The following is a 20418-nucleotide window of genomic DNA, read 5'->3' on the forward strand; positions in this document are numbered from 1 at the left end:
GCAGCTTGCAAAGCACAGTGGGTCATTCGTTCATTCAACTGGATAAAATATTTCTGTTTAGTATGCAAAGATTCAGCCTAGTTCTTAATTTTATGATTATTTATGTTATTTACACTTTTTTAATGCAAATTTCGTGAATTTTATAAATGTTCCTACTTTAAGATATATAAGATTTTTCAAAACATTATATATACAAGAAAATTATGTATCAAAAAATTACAGATTATCTTATATTGCATTTGAAAGTGGTAGAAAAAATATGGCCGCGATTTTTTATCCGGATAAAAAATTATTTTAATAAGAAATAGATATGTACTCTAATAAAAATTGTATTAATGAAAATATTCTCAATTTTTTTATTTAATTGTAAGTACTTTAAATATTCAAAATGATTTATGTAAAGTTTTATTGCAATGCAAAGATTAGTAAAATAAACAAAATTTATTTTTTTACAAAACAGGCGGTCACAATAAAATTTTGTATAAATCGTCTTGAATACTTAAAGTATTTGTTTACGCAAAAAATTGAGATTTTTTTAAAGTTGTAAATAACATTTAATTTTTAATAAAAAATAGAACAAATAAATTGTAAAAATATGTTATTAAATAAAAATATAATTTTATTCATACAATTTTTATATGCGTATAATTTTTTTGAAGTAATAATATTAACCATAGTTCCAAATTTTATTTACTTTGCAGGATTGTATGTCCTGTACATTCTTAAAAAATTTTTAAAATTATGTTATATTAATATTTTTGTAATATTTATAAATAAAGTTCGAGTTTTTCCGGTTTTGAAGTTACTTTGTTATTTTATATTAATTGTTATTTTTACATATGCAAAAGGTGTAAAATGCGAAAATGATCGAAACCTTGCTTTATCATGTGTCTATCACGTATGAAAAAATAAATAGGACCTATAATTATTAAATTTTTTTAAGAGAATCTTTTTATAAACTCCATTAAATTTGCATTAGAATAGAACAGTATATATATATATATATATATATATATATATATAATATATATATATATGTAACATAAATATTTATAAAATTAAAGAATAATGCTGAGAATATGCATACCAAATAGAAATACTTTTGTCGAGCAAAAATGAACAAATGACACGTGCGCCGCCGCGATTTGAAATCACAACTGCGTTTTGCATAACATCGAAACAAATTTATTAATACCTCTATGATAGAACTATAAATACAAAACGTATCTACATACTAGCGAACGTACACACTTCCTTAATTAATGACCTCGGTTCTTTCGTACATCGTGATCCAAGCGTGATGCAGTACTGAATAGCGCCGGCCAGGATTTACGCGGGGGATTTTGTAAGCGATGCCGTAGGATACAATGTACAAAAGGGCTCCGATGCTCGCGCACTGGCTGTGCTTTGTTAAACGTTTTCATTCGACAGTCGCATAGTACGGTACAAATGTGTCTTTAGCGATCGCAGTCGCCTCGTCGAAGACCCTTCGCGTTTAGGAACTATGCCGGTTTTATACTGAAATCGCCACATATTTTGCGGGAGAATTATTTATCGCGCTGAAACACGTGTGAATGCCGAAGGGAATCGCGTCTAGTTCGGTCGGGCGACTTTAACGCGCTGAATGCAACTTGTGTGGATAGTCTCCTGTGTGCTCGGTAGTATCAAAATATAAAGTGCAAGTCGGCATACAGTTCTCTCTTGTCGTCCTGTCAATTCGAGATGATTTCCGAATTAATTTCGGTAAATTGAAGTAAATGCGTGTTTGTATGATGCTTTTATTTTTGCGAAGAAAAGTCGAAGTGCGCCGACAAATTGGCACTCGTTATTATAATATATGTAGTATTATTCCTTAAGATATCATATAAAAAAAAGGTACCATCATGGCCCTCTCAGTTTCGACCACTTTTTCTATCTATTTAAAATGGTTAAAAAAATTTTAAAATTTACAAACATTCTTTTAAGTTTGTAGAACAAATGTCCGTATTTTATTTTCAAAAGAAATAAATGTAATTATAATGTAATTCAATAACCCGTGTAATTTAATTATTTTCAAAGTTTCAAGAAATTTTCTTAGAAATGAAAATAGAAATCGTCGAGTGTAGAATACCGATGATGATCCTTTAAGGATTATTCAGTAAGTAATCCAAAAGATGCGGTCATTTATTATTTATACGTACACGGATTCTCTTGACAAATCTCCAAACAGAATTTTAAAACTATGCAGAGGGTATTACATGGTGTAAGAAATTACAGAACTAAGCTACTTATACAGCTACATTCGCATATAAAAAATCGCATGTTATCACATAACATAAGAAAATAATGCAATATAAAAAAATATTTGTTAACGCAATTTGTTAACAATGAACTCATTAGTCAACTCCATTTAGTTTCGCGGAGTTACGGCTATAAATATTGGTTTCTTAAACTCTCTAGCCGTCAATGATCAACAATAATTATTGCCTCCTTTCGCCAATCGCAAGCAACAAAGATCATTTTTCTTATTTGCGGCCGGAGTGGAAACCGCGAAAATCGCGTCTCTTAAGGATTAATCTTTAGCAGTTTCTCTCGACGCAGGTGCTAGCCTATTACCGTTTTACGTAGGTGCTTTCGGCATCAACGACGAATCCCCGAAGAGGGAGGAAATAAAACATCCTTCTCGACTGTGGGTATTCCTTGTGATCCGATACGATCAGCACGGACCGGGCCGGAGAAAGACAGAGAAAGATCAAGAGAGAACTTTGGGCATAACTCAGTCTCGTTATCTGACTCGCAAATAAGGCAGCGGAAAAGTTCGCGACATCAATCTGGGCCTCTGCCGGGAGATTCGAAGTTGAAACAATGCTTAAGTCACCCCTAACGTATGAGCCCCATGGGGTGGCGAGCTGGCGAGCGGTTGCCGCTACCGCTGCAGTACCGCGCGTCGCTTTCTCAAAGCCCGTCGATTCGATCTCATTCTCGATGTCCGTCCGGCGAGAGCAGGTCCCTCCGAGAGAGGGTTTATCCCGTGTATCTCCTCACCGAGAGACTGCACCCCCCTCGGCGTGGCGAACGTTAAATGCGCCACCCCAAACTTTATTCACCGTCCCGAAGTTTCGGGTTTCGGTTCATGACACGCCGCCGGCTGACGAAGATATCTTTGCACCGACACCGCGGAAGTCGATAGATGTGCGTTTGCCATAGGATGAAGGCGGATAAATCCGGAGAGGATCGCGACGGAAATCTCTAGCCCGTAAATTCCATTTCCGCAAGTCTTATTTTGGCTTTCTTTCTCGATCTGATCTTTTTCTTTAGCAGCCTGATTTCAATCATGTAAACTCGATCAATTATAATCTAAAGAGCACCAATAGTTCGCCGTAGTTGGCCAATATACGTTCCGTTAGCTATCTATCTACCTACTTATCTATTTAACTGTCTACCTACTTATTTATCGTCTAGCCAGTCGAGCGTGGGGAAGACGAATTCGGATACACGAGTCTAATTAAATGCAAGAACGAAAGTCGCATTTTGGATTTATATATTCTTCCCTCACGTTCTATCTTATATTAGAGTGAATTTATTCGAGAAGACGGAATAATAATTCGCCCGCGGGAAATACGCATTCGCCAAACGACGTCTAAGATAGCACAGGAGAGATAGCAGCGATGTCGATCGTGTGATTTATCGGAAAACGTCAATTTCAAAGACGGAACGGTGTCACAATTCCGTTTTCGTTAATCGTTTTATCAGTTGTAAAACTCAATTCTCCTACGCCGCTTATTCGCCTCGTCTGCAACCCTAGCATACAGTTTTTACGGTTGTCTTCTATTTACATAAACTTCAAGTTCGCCCGATCGATCTCCGATCGCGACGCACTTAGCGGACCGTTTATTTTTTTTTATTTTTTTTTAATGCGATTATATAATATAATACATATCTATAACACCTTTTTTTTCGCTCGCGATAACTTGACGATACCTTTCCTCCTCTCGATAGTTAAGGGCTAGTCGATTATGCGGCAGATCTGCCGTGAGTCGCGTGCTAAAGTTAGGACGATCAGCGCGGTTAAACCACGAAGACAATGAGAACGACACACGAGTCGAGCCCCTCGCGCGCGACTCAATCGATATATCGGCGCTTACTTCGTTTGTCATTTGGCATCGTACGATGCTTGCGCATTGATACCGTTTAAATTATTCATGGGGTTCAGGACGTTATGGGCGCTCGTGCTGGCTGGCGCTGGATATCCGTTGTGGTTATGGGCCGCCGCTTCCCCGTTCGCCTGTCGCTGAGGTCCGCCCGCTACGTTCTGCAAGATAAAAGAAGACGCGTGAGGATTACACGGGCCGTCCCTGTACGGTGTACGGTGGTCGGTGTTTTTCTCTTTCAATTTCGCTCGATCGACGATCTCGACTTAGCGGAGAATTTATGTGACCGGGGGCACACGTCCTTCATAAAGAGTGCCGTGGAACAATATATCGCCGCGGGGCAGCAAAAACCCGATCGAAGCAGCGCATTCGTATTTCTCTATTTGATCTCTATGTACGAAACGTTTTTTTTTTCTCTATACATTTATGTACACGCTTTTTGTTTTGTTAAAGCTTTTTTCGACAACTAACGTAAGCTATGTGATTTATATCAATGCCTGTGATACCGTACCACTGAAGGTGAATCGCACTGACCGCCTTAGTTAACAAATTCTGGTTAGAGTGACTCGTGTGTCCTTGTCTAGATTATAACTCTAGCTGCAACATAGATTGAGAAAGAAGATTTAATTAACCATTTGTTAATTATCGCTGAAGAATATTGTTGCAACTAGTCGCGACTATTGTTCCGGAAAAAGACGCGCGTGGACGATTTTCTCTCGCAATTTTGCTCGACGTGTGTGATGCGATGGCAATATTTAAAATGTCCAGATCGAGAAGGTCTTTTATTCGAAAAGACGTCATTGAACTTATTCGGGGCGGTGCATAAAATAGAAGATTAAACAAAAATTAATGGTGGCATACAGTAAGTTTTATGTGCTCACTCTTTTTGGGATTAATTAGGAAATGTTAATTATTAGGAATATAACTCGTTAATTTAATCACGTCGCTGAGCTTGACACGTGATTAAAAATAAAACATGCATCATATCGTTTACCGAAATGGTTTTTAATATTTTACATATAACGACCGTAACGCGCACATTTACTCTAAATTGGATAAACTTTATGGATTCTACCAATTTCCCTCTCCGAGTTGCGTTTAACCGAGCAAGAAGCACATCGGTTAAGAATTAGAGGTTCAATTTATTCTCGGAACTCATTTATCAAGCGCTTAAATGCATATCAGAATGTATAAGGCGAATTTGTAATTCTGAAGAATTTAATCCGATTAGCGAGCAACTTACAAAATCCAAGAATAAATTCGGTCGATCAATCGACCTCAGCAGCCTCGTTATTTGATTTTAACAATTATTCACGTCGCGGCACGCAGAATCCAGAGTTCCCGCCCTCAAGGGGTTGACAACGTTAACGAATTCGCGTTTCTCTCTCTCTCTCTCTCTCTCTCTCTTTTCTCTTGTCCCCTCGCTCCTTGCGCAACATCGCCGTCTAAGTCTCCACTTCAAAAACAAAAGGCCGGAGGAACGAATTTGTATCTCTCAGTGCCCGGGCAAAAAGGAGGGGCGGCACAACTCGGGCGGTTCCCTCCTCTTCTTCCGTTCTTGCGACCGATTCTTTATCCATCTCTCCCCCGTCTCTCTATCCGGTGGCTATATTTGTGCGCTGATGGTACAGAGCACCCGTGGGAGAGGCAGAGAGAGCGTAGTACTAGGCTAGGTAAGTGCCGTTGAAAACTTCGAACTTCGCATTCCCTTCGACCCATCCCCCTTCCGTCTTATCCTGTCGATCTTCCTGCCTACTCTTCGTCTTCGTTGCCGCCTCGCGAACACGCGTGCCTCCTCTCCTCTCCGCTGCCCCTCTTCTCCCTTTCTTACTCTCCATCTTTCCCTTCAGTTTCTCTTAGTTTCTGCAGTAAAGGTGTTAAATTATACAGGCTTAAAATTCGGCAGACCGTGCGGCTCAACCCTTCGTGACGGAATTCTCCCACCCCCGCCACGATTTCGGCCCGTAAGTTGATCATACTAACTTTCGCACGGCGCCGAATTAAGCCTCCACTTTCGGCAATTATCCCGCGCCGCGGAAAGTCTCGTTGCGACGCGATGAACGAACGCGTTGTCTGTCTTAATTATGATATTTTATTTCGAAGAATTGCGACAGTATACAAGTTGCAACGGAATTTATTAATGATAAATCGCGATTATCTACTTGTTTTAAGACTTTTAAATATTACGTCATATTATTTTTACAATATACGTTTCTATACATAACTTTGCTTTTGTTTGTCGCTGTATGCATGGGGGAGCAAGGACGAAGGAGGACAAATCTGTCTCGCGATCCCGTGAAAGAGGCGTTATCTCCGAAGTGTCTTAATAAAGCATTTTTCTCGTTTTTAAAACGCAAGAAAGCGTAGGCGGCACAGAATACGGCTGCGGAGTAATTAACTCGTAAATAATTATGATAAAAGTGACAAAGCGTCGCTAGAGAAATGCTTTATCATCCGTCTCCGCGGCGGGGGGCAATTTTTTTTCCTTAGGAAGGATCCTTAAATCTCGTCGCCGTGAGAACCCTTTCCCCTGTAGCCACCAGCAAGACTTTTGTCTCTTTCTCTCTCTTCTTACTTCATGCCCTCGCCTTTCGGCGCGCACCTCTCTCTCTCTCTCTCTTTCTCTTATATCTCCCTATCCTCGGTCTCTTGTCTTAGAGGGTCCCGCTCGTAATTAAGAAATCTCCGTGGAAAGCACCAGACCACCGTTGAACGCTGCTATGGGTTAAATTAAGTCTATGACTTATTCAAGTTTTATCTACAATTGCCAGAGGAGGAATTACCGCGCTGTGGATTTACTGCCGACGTCGTAATCAAACGACACGCGCTTTGCGGGATCCGGTGTATGTGGGCAGATAGAGGATTCTATAACGTGGGTCCCCTTCGAAGTCAAACACCACATCTCTTCAAACTCTCTTCTTGTAACTGTTGGAAATTTCGTAGCGTACAGAAGATAATTTTAGCTGGAGCATAATATTATGCTCTAGATAACCGAGCAGCTTTTCTCGCGTTTGCTCTCATCTCCCGCTGTAATCTCCTGGTTTTTCCTACCTTTCTTTCTTTCTCTCTCTCTCTCTCTCTCTCTCTCTCTTTCTCCCTCCCTCCCTCTCTTTCTTTCGAGAAGACCTCGCACGCGCGAATAAGACATTAATCGTGACCCGGCGCGAGGGTGGTAATGCGGGGCCAGGTAGTTTGTAACTGACGGTAAATGCGGAGCATCGCCATCGCGAGGGCTTGTAGGGAATCGCGTGTCATTTGTCCGTTGATCTCCCGCGGATGGGAAAACGGCCAGGTGCGCGGCTCCTATCCGTTTCCTCCGCGCGCGCGGCGCGGCTTTTCTTACGCGCAAAAATTAGCGCCACCCACACCCGAGCGAGCGCGCTCGGCGCCGAAGGCGGGTCCGACCTTCGGCACGAGATGAGAATTAGGCAAGACGTCGTTAATCGCCCCGGGATCGTTTAGGAGCGGAATTTACTGGCGGGGGCCACCGTCAGCCAGGTACGGCCATTCCCGCACCTGATTCTTGCCCTAGGAAGAAAAGAAATTTATTTAATAATACTCTTTCTTCCGAAAAATTAATATAAGAAAAATCATCGTGCCAATTATATTTATAGGCTGCTTTATTCAGTTCACAATGTTCGAAAGTTTGATTGAACGTTTGATCGAGGCTCTCTTTCATCCCTTCTCATTTTATCGCTGTCAAACAACTGTAATATCGAGTGTTGGATTAAAATTCGCAGCGTATCTCGTTACCTCGATGTCGAGCTGCAAACTCGGCCGCGCGGTCGAGCGCGCCCTCGCGACCGACGGGTCCACACACTCGTCGGTAATAATCGTTATAAAAGTAAGCTCGGCCACGTAGCACATAGCTCTCCGAGTTGTTTCCCAACTAAACTCATAATCTCGCATAAGCTTGCAAGCCGGGCTTTCCCATGCGAGCTTTCTCGGCGCGCGCGTTGTATAAGGGGCCGCGCGGAGGCTTTACGTGAAATTCAGCCAAGCACGGTGCACCTAATAATGCGCTCGTTAACAAGAACGACGTGTACACGCGCGTGCGAGGGTTCGTATGTACGTGCCTCCGTCTGTCTCCCTCTTCTTTGTGTGTTCTCTCTCTCTCTCCCTCTCTCTCTGTCTTCCTGTCACGACACAGCTTACGCTACGTTGACCAAGAGGCAATCTAATCGGCTGATCGATCGGCGATCGATTAGGCCGCCCTATGGAACTTGTTATGTCTGGAAAACATCTTGACTACGGTGCGTTTAGAGATTACCGTGATAAATTAATTCTCTGGTGTGAAATCACTTTTTGATTTTTTTTAAATATATTTTAAATTTAATTACTGATAGAATATTCATTTTGTGTAATTTTATGACATCCCCCTGTGTAATTCTAAACAGATCGTATTCGCATGTACAACGATAGATCTACAATGAAGGATTAATGATGGACTAATGGCTTTGTTCAGTGTGGGAATACGCTCGTGGCTCTGTATAGTACTGCATTACGATGATGCGCGTCCATTTCGCTAAACGCTACATTTCGAGGGATTAACCGTGCGCTACATTAATTATTATTAATGGTATCATATCCTATTCTGACACATTCTATTCGGGTATTCTAATGCATACGTTATATCGATCACTAAGTGTTTCATTCATATCATAGCAACTATTTTAAATCAATTCCGTATAATTAACGCAATACCGACAATGGAAACTGTGTATGATTGTACAAAAGTACGCGCATTTTTTTACAGTTATAAATCCTTTGAATGGGGAATAGCCATTTTCTTTTCTGTTAATTCCAAAAGTTTTTCATATTAATTTAGTTATTTTGTCAATTTTTTAAATATTTATATGATAGAGAAGAAGGGAGTATTATGGCTATTGTGGACTTTGCGGTTACCCCTATTATTTCCGTTATTGGATCATGAATTCTAACAACTGCTTATGGAATTATTCATTTAGCAGCCTATTGTTCTCTAATGGCGTTAAAATGTCAATACACTATAGCTGATAATTGTTAGAAGGCACTTTTACTTTTGAGCACTTCAAAACTTTTTCAAGGTACTTATACATTCTCATTATTTTTAAACTTGAGTGTATTATCATACGAATGTATGCACGCTCAAGTGTTTTTTTTTGTTATCTAACTTTTTATTTGGCTGTATACATTTCAAGTTATGCAAAGTTAAACAATAACAGGATTTTGTTAATATGACTTTTTAAACGAAATTTTTGTATCAAAATATTTCTTCGATAAATCGATTGTCATTTTAGAGGATTGTGTTCAGAAACGTAAGAGATATAATTTTGTTGTTTAATGTTAAACAAGGATAAAACGATATCTTTAATGTTTCTAAACGCAGGAAAATTCTGAAAAACGAAAAATTAAAAATATATAATTTTGGAACAAAATTCTGTATGTTTTTTAAATTAAACCAATTTTTTTAAATTGACTTTTGAGCTAACTATATTAACATTCCTTTCATCGATTACGCAGTGCGTCACACTTATAAATCACGTCCTAAGTAATAAATGTTTTATTACTTTGAGTCTAAAATCTGTTAACACTTTGACGAATATAGCCGTTCAAATTTTAATATCAAATAATGATTGTTAACAAAGTTATTCAATAAAATGAAAATGGGTGCCATATTTACGTCCTTCTCCTCCACAATTCTCTACATTTTGCGTTAAAAAATAATAAACGAACAGGTAACGGGACATTTTGTCAAGTTACATAATTTTCCACTTCTTCAATTTTTCGTTTCGAGTTCGATACGTCCGTCACGCGTATTTGCTTCGCTCCCTCTCCCTCCAGCCCCTGATCAAATGGATATTGAACACTCAGATCTAATAAAAGCGACGTTAAATTGAAAGTTTAATTTCGTCGAAATTAGTCGGCCGCGTTCAACGAACTTTCAGAAATCTAATCGCCTGGAAGCAATATAGAGGACGTTGTAATACTTCGTTCCCCGTACGAATCTCGTACTGCGCACATTGATCCTCTTAAATTCCCATGTACCTCCCGTCTTGGCATTAGCATATTATCTCACCTCCGTAACCCCCCTCCTCTTTTTCCCTCACGCAGCTTCCCCCTTCTGGCACCACGGCCCTTCGCTCCCTCCTCCCGCGCTCCTCTGATTCGCAAAGGACTTCGCAGACACTCGAGAGTTTGTTTTAAAACTCAGATAATCGTTCCAAACTCTCGTCGCGTCTTTCTCTTTCTCGTTCTTACCCCGTGTCTACATTTCCCCTTTCAGCCCTCTCCCTACCGTTCTCCGCCGAGTCTCGAGGGGGAAATTAGACCGAAATAAAAGTTCTCGCCAATTTTTAAGCGCGTTACACTTGTCTCTAAGGAGGATGAGATTGCGCGGCTCGATCGAAGATCTCCTCGTCGAGAGACGGAGCTAAAGCTTCATGAGTCTTTTCGCCGTCGTTACTATTTGCGGGGCAACGGCGTTTCTCTTTAATTGACTTTCTTCTAAAGATACGAACTGCAATGCCTTCTCACAGCTCTCTTTCCTTATCTTGGAATTATTTTTGGAATCGTATTAAATTAAACTTTTTTTATCGATGCGAGAATTACGCGCCCGTCAAATGGAGAAGCCCGCGATGTCGGCGTAACAATAGAGAAGCACAATTGATTTTGAAGCAATTCCCCATGCATATAAAACTCGCGTCACAACGTACGATAAAGTTTCAATAGGTCGACCATATGATATCGGAAGCGTCATCCGTCATCCGTCTCCATCGACACAACTCGATTGTCGATGCTGACGGCTAAAGGCGGTCCAGCCTCGCCCTCTTCCTTTCATCCCGTCATCGCCCCCGCTCCTCGATTCACCCCCCTTCGGATCAGGCATACTCGAGTTATTCGTAAGCAACACTCCCCAGCATTATTCGCCAAAAGCGGTGGATCCTTCCGGGGCGGCTAAGAAAGATTGGGACAGCTGTCTGTTCTCAGGCAATCAGAAAAACTACCTTCCTACCTTCCCTTCCCACCTTCCACCATCCGTCGGCGGGTACTTCGCCGCTCCCGACGAGCCGCGGCTTAAGGGGAGTACAAGGGTGGCAGCTGCCTTTGGGATGAGCATCCTCTTCGCGGTTTTTAAGAATCTTAACGCCTTTCTCCCCTTCTTTCGTCCGTCTCTCTTTCTACGCTTTATAGACACTCTCAATTTCGTCCTTGCATTTTATCAGAGCCCTGAATCTAACGAGAGTTCAGCACTTCCTTCTTTCGGGCATGTACTTGGCGCTGAAAGAGTATCTCGCGCAATTTTAACCCACGTATCGTCGCGCGACGTTTCGACGACTCGGCCATTCACTTTGCGACACGAGCGTATTCGCGACAGAAGCGTGCAACGCGCGTGTTAATTCCTCTTATTTAGATGCAAAATGTGAAACGACCCTCGGGCGAGCTAGTAGACATCTTGAGTGTTCTCCGCGATCGAAGATATTCACGCTCGAGGAACGAGATGTCAAGAGGGATCCATCAGGCTTTAGCGTAATAGATGCGCAGACGACATTAGCATGCCACGCCGATTATTGGCATTAGTCTGCCATCCCGTTATTTCGCACACCGGTCATTTATAACCCGTAAACCCTCCGAGCGAATCGATATTGCGTGTGAAAGCTGCTGGATCGCGCAATATCGCGGAATACATCGCGGACGTGCCAATTTTTCCCGATTGACGGTACCAGAAATTTACCAGAAAGTAAAAAAAAAAGAAAAAACAACAACAACAACATCGATTTCCCCGTGTCGGGCAATAAAAAAAATATCTCATATTAATTAAAGCGACACGTCCCTTACCGCTCGAGAGAGTCGGCGAGTTCACGAATTTTGAGGCGCGAGACATTCACCGCTCGGTTCTCGCCGAGGTAGATTTATAGCTCCCTTATATAGCGTCCCTGAAAAATGTTTACACGGTACACCTTTACGTTCACGTGTAAGCCGATATTTTTTTATAAACATTGTGCTCGCACGCACGCACGCACGCACGCACGCACGCACGCACGCACGCACGACTCAGGAATAGAGTCGCAAGGGTTACCAACCCCTGAATTACACGCAGCTCGCTCGCAAGGGCGGTTAAGGGTAGCGAATTTGCATATTATAAGTAGTACACGTTACCGAGCTTGATATCATCGGGCCGGGGACCTCGTTATTCTGTGCATGCGTACGACGATTCGAGCGTGCGACGAGCATCTACGGCCTTAGACCGAGACGTCCCGAAGGTTCAAACTCTCGCGACGAGCACTTTAGCGCGGCTCGTTAACGATTTTCTAACAACGGGGGATGGTGGCGAGAGCGATATTATTAGCAGCGATTATCGATGGCGTATTTAACAACTCAATTTTCGCGAGAGAAATTCATTTTCGCGCGAAAGATCGTGTGCTTAAACTTTTATTCGCTATCTTGAACGTAAGTGAAAATGTAATAACAAATTTTAATGTTAAAATAATAAAATCTCTTTTTAATTTTAATGTCATTATTCTGAGCAAATATCGCAAATTAGAATATGTGACAGGTTATTGTGCAAGGAAGACGGCGGAATCCTTGCAAGACGGCACCCGGATTAAATGGATAGGCTCCTAAGGTCGAGAAGGACGTGGTCCTTCGTGCGGCAGGAGCTTAAGATATTGTTTCGAAACAACGCTGTTGCCTTAGGATAATCAAGAAGACTTAATCCCAACAAGCTTAACGCCGATGAGTTCATAATTCTGGACGTTCCTGCTCGTGAAAATCGCCCTCCTCTCTCTCTCTCTCTCTCTCTCTCTCTGTCTCTCTCTCTCTCTCTCTTTCTTCGTTGCTTGCCACCTGTCCCCTATTATCGCAGTTTTGTATTTATTTTCACTTCAATTATTTAATTAAATACACCGAGAGAAAAGTGTTTGGTATTTGTGACCATCATTTCATTGTAAAATAATTGTGCGATAAAATAATAATTATGTAATAAAATAATTATTGGGAGCTCCATTTTTATAATTATTACTGCTATAATAAAGTAATAATTTTATAGTTCTGTCAATAATAAAAAAAATTTCATTATAAATTATAATAATTTCAAATATTAAAATAATGAAATATCGAAATGTTGATGTAAAAATAAAATAATATATATTTTAAAATTTGCATGCTTAAAACAATTAAGTGCTTAAAACAATTAAGTTGGCACGCAAAACGTCTATAAATTATAGTTGAATGATATAATTGCGACTGTTTTTTTTTCTCAGTGTATATCAAGTATTTATGATGTTTTTTTTTTACAATTTTCTAGAGAAAGAAATTTATTTGCAACGTCTTCCTCCTTTTTAAGTTTCTTATTACATTCATTTCAAAATTAAATTCAGAATTATTCTCACGCGCCATTAAAGTTTTTAAATTCTTATCGATCAGAAGTTTATGATTATAAAAGAAATGTGTGACCATCTCCCATAGTTTTGCGAAATAATTCTCGGAAGCGTCTAACGATCTTCGTGAAGAGTAAATTCTTTCGCACGTTCCGCCATCGACGTAGCAAGAGCGAATCGTTAAGGCATGCGACGAGGCTTGCTTAACGGGTAGAGCTTAATTAATAAGGACACGCGATATCCTAACTCGTAAGACGATGGTAGGATGATAAAGCATAGCTGAAGCCCCGGGGGAGTCCTTTGTTGTCGAGAGGGTCAGAACGGGTGACCTGCCACTTTAACCGCCTTAAGGGGTTGCGCCTTGAGGAAGCTTCGAAGCCTTTTGCAAGCTTGAAACCCGATGGCCAGGGTCCAGAAGGGAAATTCCACGATGTACTTTACTGTATCTTACATTAGAGCTACGTCGTAACAAAAATATGTTTGTCGATCGATAGACGTGCGCACTCTATGACAATTTAAACCTGTAACTCGTCCTATCGCGTCCTATCGTCGCGCACAAGTTTCGCAAATTGACAAATGCAACCGCAATTTTTTTTTTCTTTTGTTACCTGCGGCGCAAGATGAGTCACCTGTCTCTTGATGTGTGCCAGGGTCGCGCTAGGCGGGGGATGTAGAGCCATATTGGCGAAAACCAGTCTCTCCTCGTAATCGTACTCGCAGAGGATCTTGTTATCACAGAGATAAAATCTGTCGCCCACGCAAAATCTGCAATCAGAAATTCATTTTGTCACGTTAAAATTATGCTGCATTATCTCGGGACCAAAAATGCATGATATTTGTAAAATCGATGTTACATCTAAAAGAGTTAGGAGGATTAGTAGCGAATGTAAACGAAGACGTTCGCTGTCATATTGATTCGTGGAAGGGGGAGCGAGAAGAAATTCCGTTTACGAGTTGCGCGAAATCGGCGGAGCGGTAAAACGTGCTAATTCCTTTTAAGGTCACTTTCCGTTCTGCGTTCCGCCGAGGAAATTGCTAGAAAATAAAAACAAGTGGCGAAACGCCACCCCTCATCCACTTCCTTCGGCGCGGCCCGGCGACTCCCAAGACTCTTAAATGTAAATTTTCAGTCGATTCGCACAGACATCGTGTGCTCAGCTTATCGCGATTGGAAATCTGTGCAGCTCTCTTCGTTTCTTACCTTCTTCTCTCCACTTCACAGACAAGCGCGCGTCGCTAACTTCTCTCTGAATTATTGATAATCTCGTTCTTAAACGAGTGTCGCCCGATGCGATGGAAAATCTTTAGCGGACCGTGCGCAAGTTCGACGCCTGTCCATTTTCGAATGTCGACGAATAAAATCAGAGAGACGGAAGAGTGTATTTTAAAATTCAGCGTATGAAAGTCCGGGATTTTGGAGTAATCCGACACGATATACATACCGCTGCACGCGGATTTCGGGACGGCGCGGCGGTGGCGAGGTACCGAACGTGCTCGGTTTGCGATATCAAGAGAAATAAGGTTGCCACCGGGGGTTATACGCATCGACCAACTGTCGCCCCCGCGAAGGGGCGGGCGGGGCCTTTAAAATCAAAGATTTCACATTTTTCCTTTTTATTGCCGGTTTAAAAGTCAATTTTTTCTCTACCCGCGCCCTTTCGGGGAGCAAGGCGTCCGCATAAAGGACGTTACGCCGGAAATGCTAAAGAGCCATGAAAGCGGGCTCGTAAGGGCGACCGGCGCTTCCACCGCGTTACAATGGATCGAGGATCCACGAGGGACACGAAAATCGTTTTGCGCCGGGATCCACGGGACTTGAAAATTCCCGTCAGGCGCCGGGAACATCACTCTCTGGACGTTATACATACCCGCGTATATCGATCGCGAGGTGACGGGCGTGTTCGCGCGATTTGTCTTACGAGAGAGCTCGCGGAACTTGGAGTCGTCTTTGGGACATCGAGTCCCTCGGATATCATTAATGTAGACCGTTCGGAGAATCCACCCTCGTCTCTTTATTGCTTATAAGGACGTTCCGGGCGTCTCGGCTATATTGTCTTTAATTTTATATCATTTTTCAACCCTTAACAATCCAATAAAATAATAAAAGAATGTCTTTAGTTTGTTTTACAATGTTACGATCTTTTAACAGTGTTGTACAATAAAGAATAGTTTCTAAAGATGTTGATATAGATCTTGATATAGATCTGAAAATAATGTTGCATTATCGTGAAGGACGCTTCAGCGACACAATGAGTAATTCAGATGCAAGAGAATAATAATAAATATTTGGGTGGTCTAATAAAATTATTTCCAGATCTGTATTCAGCTAAATTTTTAGATATTTCAACAAAACTGTCCTTCCCGTGTACAACTTACAATTTTGTTGAGACAATTTTGGGTAAATTATCGTCCGTTTCTGGTGTAATACGCGAAGGGAGCAATTTCACTGCAGCATCTAAAACTTTAGCTGGATACAGATTAGAAAATAATTTTATGTCAAGCCATCAAAATAATTATAGAGGACGCCCAAGCATGTTAATGTTGCTGCTAACAGTTTTTTAAAACATACGACGCAATTATTTTCAGATCTATATTTCAGCAAAATTCTCCCTTTCTGGTTGTACATGCGTGCACGAGAATTCTCATACACAGTATTGCGAGCATGATCGTTAAGTGTTTAACAAAGTTTTAGAGTTTTATGATAATAAAACCAATAGAAATCAGACAAGAAAAGAGTCGCGTTTCGATATCGAGGGGGGGGGGGGGTCGACGGAACAAGCGACTTTCTGTCGAAGACGTCGTCGATGAGCCGTGTAAACTCCACGTCAGTGTAAACGCCGCGGTAAAACGCGTACACCGTCGCGTTCGTAATTCACCGGTGAATAATAAAAGCATTTTTTGGGGGTGGTAGACAGTGGTACATCGGCTACGTACGGCCATTGCGTATTCAACGGATGTGCTGTCCCGCGCACGGGATCCTGTTTGGGTTTTATGTCTGGGATTTCTCTGCCGAGTGGTTTATACCGGCGCTTATGTAAATGCAGACGTGATTTTTTTCAGCACCTACTCTCGAGCCACCTGAACGAGCGCGCTCCGGCACATTTGTAGCATTCGAAACGAGCCGGTCGGCCGACGTCGTCTCCTTCCGAGAGGACCATGAAATCGCAATGAGATTCTACGACGTAAGTCGGCCGTATCCGGCAGAATCTGCACTTTTTTTTCCGGTGGACTCAGCGACGCGTCTTTCGCGGACGCCCGTCGCTGAGCAATTTGTACGTCGACGAAATATCAAATGCGCGCGAAATATACATGGGAAGTACGGTATTGCTGAAGTAGCTAAAAATTTAGCCAGTTACAAATCTGGAAATAATCTCGTTGGATTATCAAAATAATTATGTAAAACGTTCAAACTGATTGCCAGAACGTTAAAAATTGTTGCTTACCCTGCTTCAACGTTTTTTTTTTTCTATTTTGATGACCCACAAAATTATTTTCAGATCTGTAGCTTGCTAAATTTTTAGGTACTTCAGCAAAACCGTTCTTTTCGTATAAAGTCACATATTTGAGCAAACATAGCGACGATTGTAAAACTGTTTCTTCATTTAACTGATCGACCATCTGCGATTTTTTTTCAAGAGATATTCACGATGATCAATGTACATAAAAACAATTGAGATGTAAAATCAATGTAAATGAAACATAGATATACTATGAAATAAAACGAGTGAAATGCAGCGGAAGAACAAATTTGCTGAAATATAGATTTAAAAATAATTATGTTGAACTATTAAAAAAAAAATTGCATCGGATGTTTGACTTGATTGCTAGAATGTCGAAACTGTTTGCACGTGTTACTTCAAACATAACTTCCTACATAATTATTTCGATGGGCCAATGTAAAATTATTTTCTGATCTGTATCTGGCCATATTTTTAGACGCTGCAATAAAATTGTTCTCTTCACATGAGATTTGATTAAGATTTTTAATAAATAGGAAGAATCTATTATAAATATGAATTTACGGCTTTAAAAAGCGCGAAATGCTGGATCCTATTAGTTGCCTCGTTTGGCATAATTTCAATTTTACTCGCCGCCGTTAAAGATTTTCGCTATCTCATCGTTGATTCAGATATATAAATGCGAGGAGTTACGGATGCATCCACGCTGGAGACTCGATTCAAAATAGTCAGCGACGATTCTATATTCAGCCGAATTGCCGACGATATAATTGAACTTAAAATATTTAGTCGCGATCAGCACGTGAGTCCGCGATGTCTCGATCGATAGCCGAGTGTGGGTTGATCGTAATGTATAAATACTCTTTCCCCTATGTTCAGCGAAATGAGGACATCCATCGTCGGGTAGCCGAGGCACATTAATGATTCCGTACGACTTTACAGGTTTAGCATCTGCTCAATTACATATTTAATTAATTAAATTAGTTATATTGAATGATCTTATGTCTCGTGAAAGAAGCTCAATGTGCATCCTTAAAATATGAAGTTTCAACTTGGAATCGCCGTGCTCCGATTTTCCTGTACCGCATCGGATAATTCGCCTATAAAATAGTTTTTACGTTTTACACAGGTGATGCGACTTTTGACACGCTACAAACATTCCGTTTCGTTTGAGAATAAAAGGAACAAAGCGGGACGGGGGAGGGGAGAAAGAGCGAGAAAGAGAGAGCACACCGTGTGCGATCGGAACATGTAACCACCATAAAAAGCAATGCGCCCTCGTAACGGGGTACGATAAGTACCCCGCTACGGAACAAAATCGATCCCGGGGGCAGCTTCGAATCATGCACCATAAAAAGGAACATTACGGGATGTAGGTGCGAGAGGAGGCAGGGGAAGGGAGGAGTTTCGACCGAGCGACAGGAAAGAACGATCCTTTATAACGGTGTCGTGATTTCGCGTCTAGATACACGCTATATTTCCCCGATAAACGCCGTTTCTGTAATCTGCAACGCTAAACGTTCGAGGCATTAGTATTGCCTCGGTCGTTTTCGGAGATTCGCGTCCTTCTCACACCTCCGCGACGAGACGAAAGTCAAACGTACGTTTCACGCAGAGACTTTATCCAAATCCGACACGAGTTGTAGGAGAAACGAACGCACGTCCTGCAGTTTATAGCAATTATTATATTTAAATGAGGATAGGTATAAATAATATCGTCCGTTCGATATTTAATGGAGTAAGCGAATGTGATATTTGACATTTTGATAGCGATTATTATAGATTTCATTGAATTAAAGCACGAGCGGAAATAGTTTCCACGTTGGAATTTATAAAATAAAATATAATGGGGCTCATTTACGTGTATACGTGTATTGGTGCATACGTCCCGACAAAATATTGATCTTAAGCGGAATCACGGCGCATTTCGAATTGTCGGAAGACCCGTTAAACGATCGAAACGCGACGCGATTCTCTCGTCGCTGCTAAGTCGAGAGAAAGCCTCCGAGATTCGTCGGCAAACAGCGCGAGCTCCGCAACATGGGACGGGGAAACCCCAAACGGCAACACTTCGGTGGTAGTCAAGATCGGGGGGAGGGGCGGGGGTTTGCTCGAAGCCGCAGAGGGTCGCGCGGAATGAATTTCGTACTCGATCGCGGAGTCTTCTCCAAGAACAAAGAAAGAGGGAGCGAGAGAGTGGTCTAGATCGAGGTAGATAGGTATATGTGTGTGTGTAGGCATGTAGATAGACAGGAGGGAGAGAAAGCCCAGGAAAATGTCTATACTGCCGGTAGTTGGTGGTGCTCGTACTCAATTTGCATCAAACTATGAAGAGACAGACACCAACGACCGCCCTCTCGTCGTCCCTCTCCCCCGCCACCCTCCCATGCCTATCCCCGGGTCGCCACTCTCTCTAACACCTGATGGTGCGGCGCCTCCCGTGTTCTCCCGCGCGACGCCCCCGCAGCCGAGACTAACGCGTTTAGTAGAGACTCGAACCCCTAATCAGATCTCCCGACGGCAACGGGCTTTCTAAGGCGCCGCTAAGTGTGAAGTTAATGGAGTCAAGACGTCGAGCCGAGACGCAAAATTCTCGCCGCGCGACTACCTCGGGACTATCGCTACTTGATACGGAATCGAGGATATTCTTTATTCATCTCGACGCCGAAACTTGACTTGGCGAGAGGTGTAACACTGGTGTAAAAGAACTGGAAGATAAACTTGCCCCTCGCTTTTTCGCAAATAAAATATATCGCGCTTTTTTTTTATTATATCCCACAGAGCGATACTTTTGTTACCACAGATTTATTAGTACGTACGATTAAAATTGACTGTTATTCGATCGAATTATTTCCTCTGTAAATCAAAACGATTAAAAAAAATTCACGCCGTCTATCAGCTGACGTTTATGATTGCGCCATTGAACAGTTACCTCTCTCGCTCGGCGCGCGACGCGCACTTTGTTGCGATAATGGCTGCTTACCTAGCGCGTTCTCCTGTTAATTAATTCAGACTGTCAGGGTATCGGGGAACCGTGGCGCGCTAATTCGATCAGCAGTGAATTCGCTCGCTCCGGTGGCGAGGGCTCTCGCCGTCAGGTTTCCGGGGAAGTACGAGGAGGAGAGCCTTCGCTTCCACGACGGATTTGCTCCGCAGACAGTTGACGTCGCTATCTAAATGTCACTCCAGAAGCGTGTCGGAATGCCACTCGATAACACAAAGCGGCAGGGCGCGCCGTCTCGAATCACGTCTCATTGTCCGACGTGCGATCCGCGATCGCATGCGCGAACGATGGACGGATGCCGAGGACTTCCGCGTCGCTATCGCGCGCGAGGCGACGTTTAAACAAGATGCGCCGCGCCGCCGCGCCGGGGAGAATACCTTGCTTGCGCGTGTCATTCTCAACAAGGTGAATTTCCGATGAATCGCGGCCTTCATGGTACGAAGCACGATATCGGGAATAAAAGCTCG

General features: G+C 42.1%; 1 protein-coding gene and 1 long non-coding RNA gene across 8 annotated transcripts in view; one reads left to right on the forward strand and one right to left on the reverse strand.

The window, feature by feature from the left end:
* LOC105195275 overlaps positions 1 to 20418 on the forward strand; it is a 287417-nt gene that overhangs the window by 30400 nt on the left and 236599 nt on the right. The gene's annotated exons all lie outside the window — the stretch shown is intronic.
* Positions 1163 to 20418, reverse strand: part of LOC105195274 (LIM domain only protein 3) — a 102115-nt gene continuing 82859 nt past the window's right edge. The window contains exons 5-7 of one of the 4 annotated variants that reach the window (XR_005574776.1): positions 14119 to 14254; positions 4642 to 4727; positions 4182 to 4291 (exon numbers count right to left, since the gene is read on the reverse strand). Coding sequence is in view for 2 of the 4 variants with exons in the window: in XM_011160641.3 (XP_011158943.1) it covers positions 4133 to 4291; positions 14098 to 14254 (316 nt within the window). In the remaining 2 variants the exon portion in view is untranslated. Of the gene's footprint in view, positions 4292 to 4641; positions 4728 to 14097; positions 14255 to 20418 lie in introns of all 4 variants that reach the window. The other 3 variants (XR_005574775.1, XM_011160642.3, XM_011160641.3) reach the window with 3 other exon arrangements.

This window comes from Solenopsis invicta, chromosome 5 (genome assembly GCF_016802725.1).
Source record: "Solenopsis invicta isolate M01_SB chromosome 5, UNIL_Sinv_3.0, whole genome shotgun sequence".
Taxonomy (NCBI): domain Eukaryota; kingdom Metazoa; phylum Arthropoda; class Insecta; order Hymenoptera; family Formicidae; genus Solenopsis; species Solenopsis invicta.